Source organism: Lathamus discolor, chromosome 4, assembly GCF_037157495.1.
Source record: "Lathamus discolor isolate bLatDis1 chromosome 4, bLatDis1.hap1, whole genome shotgun sequence".
Taxonomy (NCBI): Eukaryota; Metazoa; Chordata; class Aves; order Psittaciformes; family Psittacidae; genus Lathamus; species Lathamus discolor.
The window spans coordinates 68,182,283-68,203,884 of record NC_088887.1 but is presented as its reverse complement, the minus strand read 5'-3'; the positions used below and the strand labels follow the sequence as shown (position 1 = coordinate 68,203,884).

The window sequence follows — 21,602 nt, the reverse complement described above, 5'->3', positions numbered from 1 at the left end:
TTTAAGTGTCTCTGACTAGTTTTACCATCTATTGCTGGTAATATTTGAAGTGTCAGTTTTAAATGCTATAATGCCACTCTAGCAGGTTTATAGTTACGTAGCTGCAGTGGGATACTTGAGCTGGAGCAACTCCTACTTTCTTACACAAAAATGCGTAGCTAAGCTTATAGCACCTCTGCTCCCATCCTGCATGGTTAATGTGCAGTACACAGAAAATAAGGATTTGCTGCTGGCCTTTCTAAAGCTGTAAAATGTGTGTCCTCTCTTGGATTACTTTAAAATGGAACTATCAGTTCAATTTTAACCCAGTACCTAGGAAACTGAGGTAGGGGGTGGGTGGTACATTTTAATACTTTATTCAACGTCTGTATTATTTTAATAGAAAAAAAATTATTTCTGATTTGTTAAAAGGAAGCCGTGAAAGTAAGGGAGCAGCTCAGATTTGATAACTCATGTGAGTACTGCCCTTGAATTAAAAGCAATTTGCTGTCTTGTGAACTCTGTCACTAAAAAACTTATTTGTGCAGTGCTATACTGAAGAATACAAATCTTGCATGTGCCTTTTCTTGTTTGGAAATTGATAAGCAGCTGAGCTATGAAGGAACTGTGGGCTACAGAGGAATTGTGTTCTGGAATGTCTTGTGATGTTATAGGCAGTTTGTTAGTAGATATGTGAAGGCCTTCGATAGACAAAGATAAAATACAGTATTTGAATTGCTGAGTAAGTGCTGCTTAAACATAGATTCATAAGGGTATATGAACATCTACATTAAAATGATATAAATGAAACTTAAACCAAAAGCAGGAGCCTCGCTGTCTTTTTAAAAATATCAAGTATAGGTAGGTAAGGTTTTGAGAAAATAGCCATTAGCTAAACAGTAATTACTTGCTCTGAACTTAAAATCCTTTGTTGGACCCTATTCAGGGTCTTAGTTCTGTCTCTGTAAGTAGTTAAGGAAGAGACACTGAATATTTTCTAGAAATGTTTTGAAAATGTTAATGTGATTAATTTGTTGTGCTTCAGCTGGGGCGGGGGCAGAGTAAGTCTCCTATGCCTTGAGAAAGCAGAAATTTTCCTTTCTCTGGAAGAGGCAGTACAGCTTGAGAGAAGACCTGGTTTTAATGCATTACAGAACATAGTTCCACTCATAATTGTTGGAAGTACATCTTTAATAATCTTAAGCGATGAGCTGAATAACGCAAAACTGCAAGGTTGCCGATGTCAAATGTCATCAGAGAGATGTTACTGCTAGTTTTGATGAGCAACTAAGCAACAGATTTGCTGCTTGAAGACAGAAAGGAAGTTCTACAGCTGTTCTGGATTATGCTAATTATTTATGAAAGTTCAAAGGGAAAAATCAGGCAGAGGCTGTTCCTTTCTAATAGTGTAGCAATTAGATACAGCTATGAAGAAATAATGCTATGATTTGAAAATACTTGGATCCCTGTGCTGTGCCCTCTATTAAAGGTCCATAGACCATAGCAACAGCAGAGTAGCCCCTCCCACACGAAGGGCCATGTCTCCTTGTTTATTTTGCTACCATACAAATACACTTTTAGCCCATCTGTGCAAAATCTGTCCAAGTTGCATAGTGTGGAAGAGGTGGAGAAATGGAATACTCCGTGTAGCTGGACTGTTACGAGAAGTGAGCTACAGCTGTATGAGAGAGCTCGTTTTCCTCTGGGCAGTAAGAAGGAATGGCTTCTAACATAACATCATGGTGGGGGGAGGGAAGAGCGGGCAAAGGGAGGAGGCTGGCATTGAACTGCTGTAGTACGTAAATCTTGTGTTTTCTTTTTGTGGTTTTGTTTCTGAAATTGTATTTCTTTCGTATATTTTTATATTCCTGCTGCATACTTTAAGTGACACCTATAATAATTGCTTTTCCTTCCTGTGCCATTTTCTGTTCTCTTTAAAAGCACTGTAATAACAATGTAAAAAGTAATGATGACTGCAAGTCAGCTGCATGTTTACTTTGCATAGTATACATGCCAATTTTGGTCCAAGGTTGCCTGGATGTCTAGGGAAATAAAGTCTTAGGCAATGAGTAAATCAAGCATGGTATATCTACAGTGTGCAGCGACACTTGTGTTATCCTAGGCAATTTTGAAATTGGGAGGCAAAGAGAAAAGAATACCTTTTTTGCTTCAGAAGAATCTGAAGGATTGTTTTTTCTTCCTTTTAATAAGGTAGTATATCAGATAAGGTTTTAACTGTTGGTATAACACATCCTTTACTTGCAAGGTATTCAACAGCTTTAAGATTACGGTAAGATACACAACCACAGGAACGCAGTATTCACAAATGGAGTGATTTTTGGATCTGTGTGGAAGGCAGGAGCTTACCTGGTTTTGCTACTTTGTAAATTGCAGTTAATGGCTGAAAGATCTAATTAAGTGTCCTTGAAGGGAGTGTGTACTGTTTCAGAGGGACATCTATGAATACTTCTGATACAGATACATGTAATAGCAGAAAACTGTCATACAGGATAATCATCCATCCATGTTGTCCATCGTCAGAAAGGACTTAAAATTCAGTGTGTTTAAAATGGAACTTTCATTTATTCTTTGATCTCTATGTGTTCTGCACTGTCTTGTGTGCTAAGGCAAGTTATTGTAGCCTTTTTGTGTCTCTAATAACCACAGGGACCAGTTCAATTTTGTGGCTACTTCAGAAGTATGTGGAGTTGGACCTCTGCCACTGGAAGCGTACTTTTAGTATGGCCATTTTTGTGGATCTCTGGGCTGTAGCATCTGCACAACCTCCCTTTTGAAAACAGAACATTTGTCTTAAGTAAACTTTACACTTTGGGTTTTTACACAAGTCTTCTTATTGAATCATCTGCTTCTCTTTTGTACATTAAACTTCATTATGGGATTTTCCTCCCCCTCAAAGAGGATGCTGTTGTGGTTAAAAGACAGTACTGGATTTCAGGAAATCAAGAGTTCAGTTTCTGGTTCAACCACAAATTTCCTGTGTGATTGCTTACTATCTCTGCCTTGGTTCCCCACAGATGTAGAGATGCTGTCTTATAAATTTACAAGTTACCAGGGCCCATCATGGTCATGTAATCTGATACTCTGCATAACAGCAATTAAAACAATTACTTGCTTTCAGAAATCACAGGGTTTGTTTCTACTCTAACATCCTGGAAGGTTAGCCAGCCTTGATTTTGTTCAGGAATCCATTTCCCCTAGCAAAACACTCTCACCATTAAGAGTCCTCAGTGGTAATGGTTGGTTGAAGAGGTTTGTTGTTTTGTTTTTTTTATCTCATTTTGAGTTTTACCGAAAAGTTTGCTCTTTTTCCCAAAGTAAAAAAATATGATTAAGTAACATTCTTAGCCTAGCCAAAGCATTTCTTAATAGTTTTGCTTGGCTAAACTAAAGAGGTCTCTTAGCCAGTCACCTTGAGTGTTCAACATAGCTCATTTTTTGCGTTAAGGAGCTGCTAAATGGTTGGATTCACTGTGTGTGCATGCATCAGCTGTGCTGTGCATAGAAAATGGGACCACATTTTCAGAACACCTTTAGGTATTTATTAAACTTTAGGGTTTATTCCTATTTGCTTCCAGAGTTAGATACCAGGACTAGGTGTTTACTGCAGTTTCATGCAGTAGCATTTTCTTTTCTAGAAATAGTTTGGAAAACACTGCTTTCAACTGGGCTCGAAGTGGCCACTTGTCGCCGTAAGGTTTTACTGCATGCATGCATGTGTAGCACAGCATATGCATCTTGAGCCGAAACCAGTTAACATGGTACAGACTTTTGCAAAAGGGTTTTCAGGGCAGCTGGCCAGTAGAAGGAGACTGCTAACTACAGTCTGAATACCTTGTTTGTGATAAGTTCTTTAGGGCTCTTATATTCATTCTGGATTTTTGTTCTGAACTCTTTTCACTGGTTCTGGCAGTCATAACTATATGTAAACCGTTTTGACGATTCAAAAGCACAATTACTGCTACCTCTTATTTTTGCTTTATATTCTGCTCCAATGTATATAGCCAAATATTACACTTCATTTTCAACAAGAATGTTCCACTGAGAGCTTGTGTTCAGTTGGAGTCAACACTTTCCTGTGTCTGCTAACAGGAGGCTAATCTGAGCACTGTCTAGTCCACTTGAGTCAGACATTAGTTTAAAATGCAAAAGAAACTGCCTGTGTGTAAATCTTACTGATTTTGCTTTAAGCAGGTTAAGGACTACTTTGCAGCTTTGCTGACAAGAGGAATCACATGGGCAGTATGTTGTGAAAAGACATAGTGGCAAGCATCGAGGCACTGGCTATAGGCTCTGCAGGGAGTTTTCTTGTTTTGTTTTTAATCAGTTCAAGTCATTATTCGTTTTAATTTTAATGCAATTAATAGCCTGCGATTTACTAAAGCTTCATTTGAATGTGTTAAAATGAAAGTTATTCAACTATATATTTCTAGGCATTTCACATGGTTTTTCATGATTCATCTCTCACTGTTATTATTGTTTCATTATGTTTTTTGTCATCACAAAAATAGACTGAAATTGTATTTTCTTTCAACTCATTTAACTACTTAGGAAACTATAGAACAACACAAAGTTGCAAACAGAGTGATCCCTTTTGATATTCAATTAGAAATACCTGTTGGATTTAACAATTTGCCATGTGTGGGCTGTTCTGATTTTTCTCATCTCCCTTTGAAATTCTCATTTATCAGAATTGTATGGGGTTTTTTTGGTGTTTTTTATCAGCATGTTATCAGCGTTTATTCTCAGACTAAAGTAGCACTGTACGAGCTACTAGGAGGAAAATTAACTCTTATCACAGCAAAACCAGGGCAAGAATGATAAGGAAGGTAAAACCAGGCATCTTACAGAAGTCCTCTGTGTCACTGCAAATATTTTGTCAGCCCAAATAATGACCCCATGTAAAGAAGGTGTAGAGGATGGGAAGAGCCTGTTTTCTTTAGAAGTGACTAAAGTGATGCTAATTATGTACTTGTCTGTTATTGTATGTTAATGACCACAGAGACCTCATGGGCCAATTGTTTCTGGGTATTCCTGGATGGCTAGTTATAACTTTCATTCTCTCACTTGGCTTCATTTTCTTAAATAGCACTTCTTTTCCAACTGTCATTTTATTTTTGGAACGCAGTCAGTACTGGGCTGGTAATGTCCCGATGTCTAGTGATGGCATGTCTCCAGGGCATGTCTGCTTAGTTATAATAATTGCTCAGTCTGTTCCAAAAAACCCCTTACCTAAGTTAATTTTAAATTTCCTTCACAGTGCAGCCCCATTTGCACCTTAAATTAGCCTTGAAAATAGGTACAGAAGCAGTATGGAAGTCTGCACTGATTTCTGCATCATTTCTCACAGTATGTATGTGCTTTCTAGGGGCATCTTAAGTAGTATATTTTTTTTTCCTCTACATTTAGGCAAGAAATCACTTGTCTGTGAAGGATATTGGGCAGTTGCTGGAAGCAGCAAAGTAAGGAAAAGAGTAGCTTGTATCACAGTGAAAGATGATAAAGCTTATAATAACTCGCAATTTCTCACAGTCTTAAGAAGTTGGAAAGGCTATGAAAGTTGTTGGCCTGTTGTTGCTCCATCTTCCCAACAGAGTCAGCTTGATCTGAACTACTCTGATGAGTGTTTCCATCAGGATTCATTACGCAGCATTCAGACTGACCTGTAAAATTATCTCTTGCAAAGATAAACTTTACTTACATGCTGCAAAACAGCTTGATATTCCGGTGGGGAGAGGGGGTTGATCTGTTCATTTTAGCCCTAATTGTGATGCTTTAGATCTTTTTTCTGTCCCAAACCACTGAAACTTTTTTAAAAAAGGAGTAAAACTTTCATTTTCTGTGAGAAGACAATGCAAAAAGCATATGAGCATGTTAAGGATCTTTAGGTAGCCTTGCTGCTGCAGAAAAGAAAGGTATTCCTAATGCAGAGGTTTAAGATGAAGGGACTAGGAATATATTAAAAAGATGAGCTTAAATCACACTTAGGATTCACCTGAAAAATGAAAGCATGCATGTTTAAAGGTTGTTTGGATTCTGGTTTTAGTTTGTTTGCCTTTTTTTTTATTCTTTAAATGTTGTTTTCCTTCAATACCCCTCTGCCCCTCTTATTTCCCCATCTCCCATTCATTCCCATCCTCTACTTTTCACCCCTTTGAGCCCCCCTTCCTCAGGTTTCCTATCCCCATTTCTCTGTGTCCCCTTCTGGTCCTCAAATTCTGTAGAGAAACTATATTTATTAGATAAGTTTAATAAAAAGTCATCTCTTTTCAAGTTCACATGATGAACTGAGCTGCAGAATCTGCAGCTTTACACAGCTGAGAGACCAGTAATTTGTTAGTCATAGCTGTGAGTATTTTTCACTGTGTGCTTAGGAAACCGCAAGTATTTTATTTTGAATAGGTTGTCCCCTCTGTAGGCATATAGGCACTTTAGATATGAATATATATAAATATATATATGATATAAGCTATGTACATCTCTGTAACTACACACACACACACACACACACACAGAGGCACACACATTGTCAGATGTGTTTGTCTTAAGTACACTGGATGATACGCTGCCAGGAAACTTTACATTGCTTCTGCACTTCTAGATATCACCAGTGGTACTGGCTGTGCCTAAATTTAAAGATAGTGGGAAATGGTAATATCAAGCTGCCACATAAATAGTTGAAAGTGAAAGGAGGAAGGTAGCTTGAACAAGCAACTCACGAGAAAGTATTCACTTCCAAAATGCAGCACGAAAAGAAGAGAACTAAACAGAGACTGGATCTTAGACGTTCACTCTGTACATTAAGTTTAATCGTTGTATCAACGGCTTCATATGACAGGAAATGATCTGGGCGTTTTGTTCACTTATTCAGGATGCCCTTAGTTTCAGAGAGCAACTGGTAACATGGAATGCACCTCGGAAGGGGACAGCTGAACTCTCCCTCTGGCTTCAGTGAGGAAAGAGCAGCGATGAAATCCGTGGACTGTGTGCATGTCACCCAACAGAAGGATACCGCCTCCTCTGCCCTCCCTGGCACTGCTTCAGGCACTACAGGACTTTTTTCTGTCACATTCCTGTGGTTTGCAATGCTCCTGTCCTCTTGCCTGGCAGCAGTGTCTCTTTACCATGTTGTCACCCTGAAAACAGAACTAGAAGCTCTGCGCAGTGAGCTGATCTACGGGGTCGAGGCAAGGTCTCCGCGAGACTTGCCACCCATGTCCCCTGATGAAAATAAAGCGAGTACCCCTGTTCCTTCCTTCCTGCAAGAGTCTGCAGCTGGTACCAGGCAGGTAAGCTGGAAGGGTGGTTTTCAGCTTGCAGGGGGTGGGCAAATGTGAAGCTGCTTTCACTGCCCGTCTCTTCTCCCTCTTAGGAGACCAGGCTTCCTGGTCCTGGACCAGCTGAAAGCTTCCAAAAGGAAATCTGGACTGGGAGCAGAAACAGGTGGAGAAGGTCTGTTGTCCACACAGAAGAAACAGGTAAATAGCATCCAGTGGAGTGGGATGGGATGACGCAGTTTGATTCTGTCTTGAGAAAAGCAGCAGTGCTTGACTTGTGTCTTCTCCTGTCAGCCCATCTGTGCTCCCAGAACCCATGACAGTTTCCACAGTTACTGCTGAATGAATGGTGTTAACTGTAGGCATATTCTCTTAATGGTCACCATACAGAATCACAGAATGGTTTGGGTTAGAAGGGACCTTTGAAGGCCATTTAGTCCAAGCTCCCTGCAATGAGCAGGGATGTAACTATTTAAGGTACCAGATATTCTTGCTATCTGCAGGTTGAACTTTGAATATTAGATCCTAAATCTGCTTTTTGTAATGGAGGTATTTCTTGATGATGTGGTAAAGTTGAGTAAAGCAGCTTCAAATCATTCAGATTGTAAATTGTTCAGTTCTAAATCCGTCAGTCTCAAGTCAGAGTAATGCCTAACTTGTTTCTCTCTGATCAATAACAGGGAGGGAAGGCTATTATTAAAAATGCCAAGTCATTTTTCTGGGAAAACACGCTCATCTTGAAAGAGAGAAGTAACGAGAAATATCCTTAATTTAGGGAAGTATGAGCTTTCAAAGAGAAAGGCTGACTTGTACCTGTCAAAAAAGGCAGACTATAAGAAATTCAGAAGTTTAGCATTTCTGCATTAAATCAATCTATTAATGTAATTAGCAAAGTTAATAAAGGCATGCCTATTGAGTAAGATGTTTTTCTATCATGGCCTTTCTAAAAGGTGCTGCAGAGAACATTGAAGACTGTGCTTCATAGAAAACCTCTGATGTGTACTATAATGTTGGAATATTAATGAAATATATTTTTCTTTGGGGATAAAATGCCTACTTTTTTTTTCCTTTCGAAACACAATGATGCCTGATAGGATGAAATACAGAACTTCATTAAAACAGTTTGCATACATATTCTAATTGCACTGAGTAATCAAAAATGTTCCTGAATTGCTAAATCAGTTCAATCCTTTTACGGATACTTTCAGATTGTTTTAATGGATAAAAGCTGTTATCTTAAATTATTAATAGATGAAGTTGAAATGGACTAATTCATAGGTAAAGACTAAACCAAACTTTGCTTAAAATATGCTTTTGAGGGACTAATCAATGTGAAATGTATTTTGCTTAATCTTCAGCAAGCTAAATGAAATTTAAGTTCTAGTGTATAATCACTCTACTTACCTCCAATATTCTCAAAAGAGAATATTCATTTAGGACATTACCCAAAATCCATAGGTTTAAATGAGTTTTATTCTATTCTATTAGTAATCTTTGGCTCAGGGTCTTGCTAAGAGTGATTTCACAAACAGGACTGAGGACAAGATTGCTTGAATTGTACTTCTTGCTTTTTATTATGTGAAGGTTCCCTGCTCTCCCCACTCTAGCAACTCCCAAATAAAAACTAGCGATCTAAAAGCATCATCAAAAATAAGGAGGCATGTCTTTTTTAAAATTAATGTTATAGTATCAGTACTCTTCAAGTTATCCAGTTTCTTTCACAGCAGCTTTCATCTTTATTCTTATTCCTGTTTGAGGGTGTAAGGGGAGCGTTATGGGCTCCTTAGCTGTGCTTACGGCAGGCTTAAAATTCTTCTCATGAAGTAGCCACCTTTAATTATTCCTATTTACCTTTATTCACATAAAATTCTATATAAGCTATTTATTTCTGTAAGGTTTTGTTGTTGGGGTTTTTTTTGGTGGGTTTTTTTTTTTCCTAAAAAAGCCCCAAACCAACCAACCAACCAAAAAAAAAAAACCCAAAAACAAACAAATAACACAGCTGGCTTTAAAATTGTTCAGAATGGGTGACAGAAAGCACAGAATGTGGACATTTATTTAAAAGAGGAAAAGCTGCATACTACTACAGGACTGTTTTCTAACATGACAATTATATTTTTGTATATAAAAAAGAAAAAAGTAAGTTAAAAATCTTGTATTGATATGAAAGGTCATATGTTAGGGTTAACTTCCTGCCTGCTCTAATTACAGCAGATTAAGTTTGTCAGAGTTCAGTAAGATGTTACGTTTTCTCAGATCACATTTCATCGATGACCATGAACCTACTAGTCAATGTTAAATTTTGTTTCAGCAGAGTGAGTGAAATAGGAGAGCACGGTGGTGTTCATGGTGCTGAATCCTGTCTGTTACTTGGCCATGTACGCAGAATTACTGGCCCTGCATTTTGATCTTCTCACATCCATTTCTCAGTACCAGAATCCTGGCAGCCTCCAGATCATCCTGCAGATGTGCTGCACTCATTCTGGTACAATGGCAGATATGTTAGGGTATTGAGTGAGGTGCTTTGTTCTTGTCCTATTTCTGTTTCCCTCAAAAAGCTCTCGAAGTAGAGTTTGGTCTGATAATTAATCGTTGACCCATAATTTCACTTTAACACAGACGATTCCTTAGAAAGTGAATACTTGAAAGTGTCACTGATACACAATTGCTTCTCTTGTGCTTCAGCAGAGAGCAGAAGTAAAATACAGAACCATTATTTTATTTATAAGTAAAGTTGCGGTTTGATTCTATTAGGGTCTTTTAAATTTTAATTATTAAATTCCAGAAATAGATGCCTCATGATTCTTTTTAAGTCCAGCACAGCACTTCTTGAACATATGGAGTTCCCATATTTTATTTTTTTTCTATTTGATGTTGTGCATATCAAAGAGGCCACAAATTATAAGTTTAATGAAAATGTGAACTGAATGAAAATGGATCTAACACAATGTTGTTCTTTCATATATTTATGGGGCATATATTTGACTGTGTTCATGCACACAACTATTAATCATCAGTTGCTGCACATTTTGTCTTGAGAAAATTTCCAGCTCAAGTAGGTTGAAGAGATGGGTTTCAAACATAAATTCCAAATAAAGCTGTCAGAACCAGAGTTCTTGATGCAATGAGTAGGAGTTAATGAGTGATTTTGAAAGGTACACATTATTGATATGCAGGCAGATAGATCATCTAACCACTTCTGGCAAATGTCATATCAGGGCACATAAGAATAGATGTAATCAGACTTACTTGTCTTTTTTTTTTTTTTTTTTTTAATAAATTTTGCCTGTAGAGGAAAATTGCTGCCCAACAAAATCCTCTCCTGAATTTTGTACCCTGTTCATAATTACTGATTTCCTTGTCTGCATGTTTGTCTCTAAACTGCATGTGCACTTTAGTCCAGAAACAAGACAGAGGTTCAATTACCTAAGCCAGTTCAATGTGTGAATATCAAGTTACATTTACACGCTCTCTTTGTGCCTCGTTCTGATAATTATTGTGGGATTCTGATCCCCATGGCCAACTAGTGAGGTGAGCATCAAGTTTTCTCTAAACTCCAATCAGGTGACATTTGCTTTGGCAGATTGGTACATTCATTGGTTAGAAGTGTTTTGACTCTGTAGGTTATTGGTTTAGGTCACTGTGACAGAGAGATAGCAAGAGTTTTCACAAATAGAATTTGATTTTAGTGATCATAAAATCAGGAAACCTAACTTCTTGTTGCTAGTCTAAACAACACATAAAATTCCCTCACCAAATATTCAAAATACCTCTTATTTTATTGTTTGAGGAGGGGAAATATGAATTCTCTTACTTTAAAAAAGGCCTACTTCTTGAAAGGATATGTTGTTGTTGTTTTTTTTTTTGTTTCTGCTGACAACAGTCTTACTCAAAAGGAATTATGCCCTTCTATGTCAAAGGATAGAAAATTACTCGATAAAATGCGTGCAGTTTTACATGGATAATTCCAGTTGCTGAATGAATGAATGAATAAATGAATGAATGAATGAATTGGTGCTGTGTATTATGCAGAAAACTGTGCAATCAAAAATACACATAATAGGCTCTGATTTTTAAGAACAATATTCTGCTATATACTGTATAACAGAAGCCTACAAAAATTATTCATAATTGTTATTAAATTATTTTCTTATTCTGACTATAACATGTTACTTGTAACTCTGTTAAGGTCAAAATAATGCTACTAATATTTTGCAGGTATTTGTTAGATCTGAATCATACCTGTAGCTATGGCCAAACCATTTTAGTGCGGAGATTGGCTTAATCCATGATTAATGCCATATAAAGACTCTTTAATTAAAAAGCACCAAATTAAACAGTTTATAAAAATGCACAAGCAAAAAATAAAAGATCTCTTGTGGTAAGAAAAGAAGTTAAGGGAAGAACAATTGCTAATTGTTCAAGAACATGCACATCATTTATACATCGAATTATCTAGTGTTTAAGTATCTTTTCAGAAGTCTACAGAGGACAGTTACAGACCAAAGAAAGAATCTAAACGTATAGGAAACTGACACAGGTAACTTGGGCCTCAGGTAGCAAAACTTTAAAATTTATGCATGAGTTCACAGATATTAAACTTGAAATTTTGTTTGGATGGATTGTGAAGTTAGATTTCAAAGTATTGAAACGAGTTTGCAAGTTAAGTAATACAAAAACTTGCATGGGAGGATGAATCTGATTTTTACGGACACCATGCAGATGCGCCAAAGGCTGCATTCTTACCCTGCTGCAAAGGCTAACTTTTTTTTTTTTTTTTTTTTTTTTTAAACTGGTGGTTTCATTGCTCAACACATAGAGAACACACCCCTTAATGTGCTGGCTGTGGTTTATTAAGGCATCTGGAGTCACTGACTTCTTCAGAATTGGCTGTTCTGTTCATGGAATAAGACAGATTCTGAAATGTTCTTCTTCCCACCCACAGCCTGCAGAGCGGTTAAAATCAAGAAAAAAAAAGTGCTCATCAAAGCAAAGCTGTGAAGTCAAAAGAGGATGGGGCACATCTTATCGTTCTCGACACAATTTTGTACAGCTAGACCTTATGGTGACACTCAGTCTTGATATTTTACACATTTTAAAAATATATTTTATGAACCTTGTCTTCTGCTTGCATTGTTAATTATTAAATTCTTTAGACTACAACACTGATGCTCAGGTTTGATTTACACTGCGCTGAAGGGCATTCAGGTGGAGCTTTTGATTTATTCTGCTCAGTACTGATAGTAACTATTCAACCCGTATTTTGTAATACATATATTCTTGATACTGTATTTCAGGTAAGATTTGGGTTCTTCTTGGAGTAGAATTGCTAACATTTCAATGTTAACTTTTTACTGGAAATCCCTGTTAATTACCCAGAAAATATAGTCTGTATATGCGTATTTTCTCCTTAATGGTAGTGTTGTTTACTTTGAATTTGTTTCAAAGAATTACTTAATTTTAAGTATGTATGTAGTTTCATTGAGGTAAAAATGAAGTACTTGTATATACTGGAAATAGTTATGTGTCTGTCTTGGCTTCTGAACATATTTTTGGAGCATGTTGTACAATTTGTCAAATGCTTCTTTAGATATTATTCGGCCTTTGTGGCTTTAGATAAAACAGACACTGCCAATTTCTGTTCTCTTTATTGTCATGAATGACACCATTGTGCCCATATTTTTCCATGAAAAACTAGCTTACTATATTCTGTAGGACCTTATTTCTATCTGCATACACTAAAAAAAAGAGCTAGTGAGATTTTTTTAGAGGATATGCGTAGATTTGCTATCTGTAGAATAAAGCGGAGTTGATATGTGTTTTAAAAATATAGAAAATATCTTCGATGGTACTGAACTTGCTGATTTTAATTACCGTGTAGCTGTTTGCAGCAATGATGACTAGTATTTCAATGCTGCAAACAACTGAAACATGAATCCAGACTTGCAGTCTGTGAATCGGGGTAGTTTCAATAATGTCAATCAAGTTTGCAGAGCAGGTTTAACAAGAGTTGCTAAAGTAGCCATAACTTTAACTGTCTGTAGACACTACTCATTTGTACCCTGCTGGATAGCAGCTGGTTAGTGTGAATCACAACCAATCCTCTGTTGTTTGGTTAGTGGAAAATCCAGTGGTCACACTAGTAAGTTCTTTTAAAAGCAGGAATGAACATTTTTATTTAGCTTACTGAAATACCCGGGAATCAGCAAATTCCATTCACTAGGAAGACACTTTGCTCCAAAAAAGAGTGCATTAGTACCTTGTGAAATAAATCACCTGATGAACTTTGTTGTGAGATTCCAGAAATCCACATTTTAATTTGGAAGTTTCTTTTTCAGAAAATTCTGTTGCTCACAAGTGTGATAGAAAAATGTCTGAAGTGTTATACCTTTTTTGATTTTGTGTTGGCTTGGTTTTTTTATTCCTTATCAGAAGGCAGGGAATTCAGTCGCTTTTAAATTCTTGGTTTGAAAATCTATAGATATTGGCACATTTTTTATGAGAAGTGGTAGAACTCCAGGAAATGTTCTAGTGTAGGAGATGGGAGCTTGCAGGATAGGGTTCCTCTTAAAGTAAGAAGGCTCACAGGTTGTGTGATTATTGTGACATTGGAGCATTCCCAGACACCAGCTGGTACCACCGAGTGTTGCTGAGCATCCAGCCCCCTTCTGGTAATTTCAGGCAGGCCCCTGTGGAAAGGAGACTCAGACTGTTTTCTAGTCGAATTCTCTCACCACCTGCTGTGCAGTGAGAGGTTTGTGCTGCTGAGCACTTGCTTGCACACGTGAATACTGTTGGTACATGTAGAAACATCTCATGGAGTAGGGCACTGCCCATTATAGTAAGAGTGGCCAAATCTGACCCACAGCCTTCTTACCCAAAGAGAGGTAGACAAAAAGAGGGATTCAGCAATCCATAGCTCTTGGCTCTTGGTAAATGCATCTGATCTCTATCAAGTGCAGTAAGTGTTCCTACTCTGTTTTACACCCTTCGAAGTAGCACTAGAACCAGATGTTTTCATTAAAATCTGCTCTAAGCAAACGCAACTATCCTTTTATTATCTTTATCCTTTTAGCAGATTTTTTTTTCACAAGATCTTTGTTTCACTTGGAGCCTATGTTTTAACATACTGCCATATTTTTCTTTGATAAAACTCCTAGTTTCTCATTCGTGTCACTGGTCTCTATCGTTTTGAGCAACATGTTAGTTTTGACAGATACTAAGCTATTTGTTATGTGCGTGTTAATTTGCTAACAGTCATCTCAGTATCTTCCCTCTTAGCCTCAGTACAGGTCGACTGAGTGTCAGTATCTGAAAACGTACTGAAAGTACATAGACATGAGAATTTATTTTTGCAAGTATCATGTAACCAGTATATATGACTAATATTTTACAGCAACTGTGACTGGAAACTAATTTCTTTAAAGCATATAGTAAACATCATTAGTAAATCTGATATCTGTCATAGTTGTCAGGGCTGGGTCGTGGTGGGTTTTTTTTGTTGGTTTTTTTTTTTAGCTTTTGCTTAGAAAATGCACAAGACTACTTGATCTGATCCTAGCTCATTTGACTTATTGCTTCATATTTCAATTATATTAGGACCAGAGATTAAAACAAGCAACTATTACTTGTGCTATTATCTGAAGCCTCCTGTTTAGCTGCATAGTCTCTGAAGGTTATCTAATACATGTTGTGGTATGAATTTTGTTTTCGTACATTTGAGTAAGATCTGCATTAAAATCAACAGATTATGTTTTCAAATCAGTGGTGAGACCAAGAGAATTTTTTATGCTCTTTTTTTTTTCTTAATTTGTCTCAAAAGCTTATTCTATTCTACTACTGGTTTCTATTTCTTTGCTTTCAAAATGCTTTCATTTCACAGTGCTGCAGGCCTGCTTACAACTGATCGCTGACAGCAAAAGTGATATTCAACAGAAAGGTAAGAATATGTTCCATGATTCATAGCTAACTATTCCATGTATTAACTCTTCCATCTGATCTTGCCTAACTTCAAAGCAGTGACTGAGTTATGTCACCTAATTAAAAATAATTAAAAAGTCCCTGCATCTGGGTAGCTCTTGCAAATATCCTCTTTTCAGTGGGGAAGTCCAGTTAGTGGGACTGGAAGTCTTGACTAGAAGTCAGCTTTGTTAATTTTTGGCAGATGAAAATGAAGAAAGTGACTTTTCTTTCTGCTTACCCCAAAATTACTGTTTCTTTTAGATGATTCAAGCATTGTCCCTTGGCTTCTGAGCTTTAAGCGTGGAACAGCTCTGGAAGAACAAGGAAATAAAATAGTGATCAAAGAAACAGGATATTTTTTCATTTATGGCCAGGTGAGAAAGTTTGATTCCCCTCAGCATCTGACTTTTAAAAAGATTTTTAATGTCTCCATACAGTATGTTTGAAGTCTGCATCTTTTCATTTTGTAGGTTTTATATACGGATACAACATTTGCTATGGGACACCTAATACAGAGGAAGAAGGCCCACGTGTTCGGTGATGATCTCAGCTTGGTGACATTGTTTCGTTGCATCCAAAATATGCCACAGTCTTATCCGAATAATTCTTGCTATACTGCTGGTAAACAGCTAAGTTTTCCTTTTCTATGTTTGCAAATAAACTATATTAGATAGAATCTGCAGTGTTGGATGATTAAGTGTTGTGGTAGTTGTAAAGAAAATGGACTGCATTTGTGGATCTGGTTAATTGTAAAATTACAGAATACATTCAAAAATACTTTTTATATAAAGTATTGGCAGTTGGAGGGTATGCATCTAACTTAAGTGATCGGAACAATTCCCCTCTCTCCATTAACTGTATAATGTAGTTAGATACTTTAGTGTTGTCTACTTCAGGCATCTAACTCAAGTATCTAAAAGTACATACTATCCTTAATGAAGAAATCAGTTTAACTTAGGTGTTGAGTCCCACCTTTAGTTATATCAATAAAATATTTAGGAGTGATGTTCTACCTTAAAACATCATATATTACTTTTAGCCACCAATTTTTGTCTACCTTACTCCAGGATTTCAAAAGATATTTCTTATCAGTTTAGTTCTCCTTGTAATGGCTGCTACCGTTTTACTCTTTGGTTAGATGAAAAATAGTTAATTCCCATAAGGAGCTCTTTCTGACTGCACAAATTAGAAGTACCACATGAAACACCAATTAAAATATTTAATGCAAGTCCAGAAGTCTCAGTGCTCACTATACGTGTATATTCCTGCAGTAGCATTTAGGAATTAATGTCAAAGCCTATTAAACCTTGTTTGGTTGCTCCTATTCAACTGTCTTTCTCCCTTAATGGTGGATTTGAGGCTTTTCTATTTTAATTTACACAGATCTTGCTGGAAAATAAAAATCTTTTCTTTCTATGCTTTATTAAAAAATGGGTGACATTCAGTGATGGAGTTGACTGTTGGCAAGTAGTGGCATTAAATAAATAGGATGGGGAAGGAAGCTAATTTTATTTTTTTTTTTTTTTTTTTACAAACACAAATTAGCTACTTCCTCCTGGCAGTTGAGGCTGTCCAGTCATATTCTTTAATTTCCTGTCCCTCTACCCACACATTCTGGAACCATAACCATCTTCAATTGCATCTGTCATCTTACCCTTGTATTACTTCTCACCTCAACTATATCTACTCCATCCAGCCACTTCACAGTTCCTGCTTCCCAAATTCCCACCCTTCTGCTTTCAGCTGGAAAACCAAATCCCACTGCAATATCTCATGCTGCTGACCATGTGTCACAGCAGATGATAGATGTGCTCTCAGCTCAGTGACTGTAACTTGAAGGTGAGGTGCTTTCAGTTATCACATCAGCTGATGTGCAGCTGGCAGGAAGTGAACTTTTGTGCTCTGCAGTTGCATCAATCAGCTGATGTCTGGTAACTTCATTTGGTTGGTAAAGCTCATGAGACCTCCTCCAGAAGTGTGGGAACAGAGTGGTCTAGGACCAGCAACACCCAATGCTGACCTTGACTGTCACATAACCATGAAGTGAGGGATCTGGGTACACCACTGTTACGAATTTTTGCAGTGGTTGCATAAGTGAACTTTGGTATGCTGAGTGCAGAGTGGAAAGTAGGTCTAGCTCTACAGAGGATGTTAAGTGTCAGCTTTGGGTAGCTGACAATTAGGCACAATTTCTAAGATTTTGCCTAGATGAAAAAGCACTTGGCACAAGTAAGATGCTTATATTTTTTTAAATGATGTGTAATGACTTTTTTAATGCGGCTTATGAAAATAATGTATTTGAAATATTAACTTAAAAATATTCCAAATCTTTTGCCAGGCATTGCAAAATTAGAAGAAGGGGATGAACTTCAACTTACAATACCACGGAGAAGGGCCAAAATATCCTTGGATGGAGATGGTACTTTTTTTGGTGCAGTTAGACTCCTCTGAAGCCCTTCATTTTTGTTGTTATGCTTAATGCAGTTTTCTTTTTTTCCTATGCCTTTATCAGAGAAATACAGAATTGTAGTAAAGCTGCCAGTTCAGACTCTCCCATCTACCACCATCTTCTGAGAACTTTTCTTCGGTTTAATAAGAGAACCCAAAACAGGAAACACACCAGACAGTTGTGAGATATAACCATCATGTGATTACCAGAAAGAAAATTTATTTTAGGCAATGGGAGACTCTAAAAAACAATCATAAAACAATGGGGTTTGGGCTTTGAAACAATATCTTGTCCATAAGGCAAACCAAAGAAGGAGTTGGCCAAAAAGTATAGCATAAACAGGACCACCGACTATTAAATTATTATCCGTAACTGAAAAGGAAAACAAGTACATCATAGATTTGCTTTGTTTCATTAATAAAATATTTGAAGTATGAAGTATGTGGAAGAAACATAGTTGATTCCTTACGAGAAAATGGAGGTGTCAAGTGGGTTCTGGGTTCTTCGTTTTTTCTTTGACACCATGATTTTGGGTAAGGGAAGTCTTAATGTATCGGATAATGGAAACAAACACTTCAGAAACATACAGAATAGTAGCCACTGGATGGCTTGCTTCCCTGTGAACAAAAGGGGTATAAATTACTAAAATCTATTAGTAGTTAGTAATTAGAATTAATTTTACTGGAAAAAGGACATATGAGATGCTTCAACAGCTCTCTTCAAAGCATTGCTACTCATCAAGGTGTATGTGTAAACTTATATACATAAGCAAGGCAAGGATAGAAACACAGTGAGATTAGACACAATACAGTAGGTGGAACTTGATTTCTGGCTTCACAATTTCTGCAGTCATATATAGATGTGTATATATATATATACAGTATATATATGTATATATATGAAAGTATGTGCACACACATATATAAGCCTTTAACGTTTAGGTGAAGAATTTTATCTTCTTTTGAATAGCTTATCCTACATACATATTTTTGTATTTCTCTTGCTTTTTCATATGATCCATTCTGTGCAATATAGTAAAAAGAAAAATCCAATAAACCTGGAACCAGTCTTTTAACTAAGAAAATACTGTTGTATGCAGAAGTCTGGCTTAATCCTTAAGTTAACTATAGGCTTTTTTTCTGCAGTTTTGAATAGATTGATTAACTCTGTTTTATAAAAAACATCAGACCTGTCGAAAGACTAAACAGATGTGTTTGGTCTTTTTTCTCTGTATGCTTAGTTTAGTAGGTAAGATTTATGTCTATTTTTATCCCAATAATCCATGTGTATTGCATGGTCAAGGTAATAGCATGGTAATAGTGTGGTGGTCTAGGAACTATTGTAAGGCAAGCATAGAATACTTATTCCACTGATCTTCAAAGAAGTATTGAAGTGCTACTGGAATAGATAAAATAATAAAACTCATGGTAATGAATTGTAATTAATTTGAAAATATTTTTAGGGGTTGAGACTTATGTCATATAAGCTCATTTAGTAAAGAAATAAGCTTTCTGTATTGCAATCTCCTTGTCTGTTTTTATAAATCATGCTCATTTGATTGAGTTCTCATAGTGATAGACAACAAATAAGAGATTTGGAACTAGGAGTTATGGACCATGGTAAACTAATGAAACAATTCAGGTTCTCTGGGCTTCAAGAAGACATTTCAGCAATAAGCATGCGTGCATTTGATTACGACACTGTGATTTTTATGTAGCTTAGCTACAGTTTCAAAATCTCTACAAGTCTTCCTTATGCAAATTCATTTATTTATGTGTTCTGGAGCTGAAGCTGCTGCTGCTAATGATGATCATTATTATTGTTATTATTATTATTTAATTTTGATGTGCGAAGTTTGCAAAAAAACCCAAAACACATTTTAAATCCTCTACAGGAACCCTCAGTTTAGCCAAAGGTTGTGTGACACTACATGTACATAAAACAATTATTACCATTTAGTGAGTTGTCTGTCATTACTGACATACATTAAAGAGATGCCCAGAATCTCTAACCAGAAGCCTGTTGATTTTGGTGTTGTCTGATTAAAAAATAGAAACTTCTCAGAGACTTGATGGCTAAACTTACAAATTTTACTTTTGGTATGTAACTTTCCCCAGTGGTTTCAGTGAAATTGCGTGTGCTTAGCTTAAGACAATTCTGAAGGTGTTTGTGTTCTTAGAAGATGCAGCTTTGACATAAACAGACACAGTGTAACATTTTAAACATACAGAACATAGCAAAAATGATGTGAAGCTAAATCAATTGTCATCACTGCCCTCTTCTTCACCATGTTTCTTCCTTCTGCTGCTGGTGAATGTGGACAGAGCAGAAGTTTGGAAAGTGTTTGGGGTATGGTATTGCTTGGAGGAAACATTTCTCATTGGAGCACAAAAGATTTCAATAAACGTTCCTTTCCTTTAGTAGGGAAAATATGAACCTCAAGTTTCTTCAGAAAAAATGTGAACTGTGAGAACCTCCACCAGTGTGCAGAGAGTGGAACCCAACAGACCTCAGATATTTCTACTGACAAAGCTGGTAATTCTGTTGTTGCTGGATTAGTTTTCTGGTGGCTTTTGAGAAAACTTGTCTTCTCAAAATTGACCTGCTTCTGCACAAAGTTGAGTTTTAGCAGATCAGCAGTTTCTAACCAAAGCAGGAAGAAAAGGAGAATACCTCATTCCTGATAATTCTGCTAATAAGCTGGTGATACATGAGATAGCAATGTGCATCCAGACCACAATGATGCTTGTGCTTGAGTTAATGGGAGTTACTAAAACTTTCTGCATTTGATAGATGTTATTTAAATAAATGTGATAGCTAAAAAGTAGTATCGAGTTGATGCATACCATATTTCACATTCTTATCAAGGATATCAAGCATTTAAGATAGATTTCTGCAAATGCAACAGCCTGTGCCAATATTCTTGTTCTTTTTCATGTTGTGTTAAGCAGCATCTTGGCAAATGAAAGGGACTTGAGCATTTTCTTTCCAGTACGTTTTCACAGAAAGTGTGAGCTTGTATTGTTCTTTCCTTTTTAATAATGTGCAGTTGGCAGGTATAAAGCTGCTTTGCAACATGAAATTTGTATCTTAAAAATGAAAATGTTCATTATATAGTGTGCAGTTGCCCTACCAACATACAGACTATACTCATTTACATGGCTCTCCCACCTCTGTCTGTGTTTTGAATTGCTCAGCATTTGCCATTATAAGATGTTAATTTTGGTTGACCCATACTTTTGCCAAACCTACATCGCTGGAGTTGAGATTTTCTGTATCTCTGGTTTATCTCTTAGGTTGAACTGTCTTGAGTAACTTCAGCCCCCAAAAGTTCTACTCTTCCAAAGATGAGGGTCAGGAAAATGCGGCATTTGGATATTTTTTTAGTGATTTGGCTACTTCTTCTTTGGAAAGGTCTAGAGACAATGTGTTTTGAAAGAAGAAATGTGTGTAATGTGGGTTTTGCTTTGTTTTAATTGGGGTTTTCTTTTTTTCCTTTCTTTCTTGTGCACTCATATTTGGACAAGGTGTATGCTTTTGGAGAATATTTTATGCTTTCTCTAGTTATAAGCACATTCTATCTGTATGGAAAAGGGAGAGGAAAATGTTCCCAGGGGGTTTGTCTCCTGGCTGAATCCATGGGTTACCATCAACAGTAAGATCTAAGTTGTTTTTCGGGGTCAGTCCAAGCAGCAGTGAGAAGTTAGCTGATGCAAACACAGGTAAGAGGAAAGCTAAGTATTTGCTCTAGAAAGGGTCTCATGGAGTTCACAGGTGCGAGAGGGCAGAGAAAGGGCTGAGTCTGGTGACAACAGGTCAGAAATGGTCCTGCAGGGGAAGGGAAGGGTGCTTATTTCCTGAGTACAAATGGAACCTGGGTTCCTCATGCATGCTTCAACAATATATGCAAACATTCA

At 36.9% G+C, this 21,602-nt stretch overlaps 1 protein-coding gene across 3 annotated transcripts; it reads left to right on the top strand.

Annotated features, from left to right (window-relative positions):
- The first annotated feature begins 1,565 nt into the window (after positions 1–1,565).
- Positions 1,566–20,491, top strand: TNFSF13B (TNF superfamily member 13b). Of its 3 annotated transcripts, XM_065677942.1 has the most exons (8): positions 1,566–1,688; positions 6,869–7,286; positions 7,370–7,475; positions 15,157–15,213; positions 15,498–15,610; positions 15,707–15,857; positions 17,575–17,655; positions 17,749–20,098. In XM_065677942.1, the coding sequence occupies exons 2-8, from the start codon at positions 6,906–6,908 to the stop codon at positions 17,808–17,810; spliced, it is 951 nt and encodes a 316-aa protein (XP_065534014.1). In that variant the 5' UTR covers positions 1,566–1,688; positions 6,869–6,905; the 3' UTR covers positions 17,811–20,098. The 3 variants fall into 3 exon arrangements, with proteins under 3 accessions (XP_065534014.1, XP_065534015.1, XP_065534013.1); XM_065677943.1 differs by lacking the exons at positions 1,566–1,688; positions 17,749–20,098 and adding an exon at positions 20,107–20,491 and having other exon boundaries at positions 6,439–7,286; XM_065677941.1 differs by lacking the exon at positions 1,566–1,688 and having other exon boundaries at positions 6,440–7,286.
- The last annotated feature ends 1,111 nt before the right edge of the window (positions 20,492–21,602 follow it).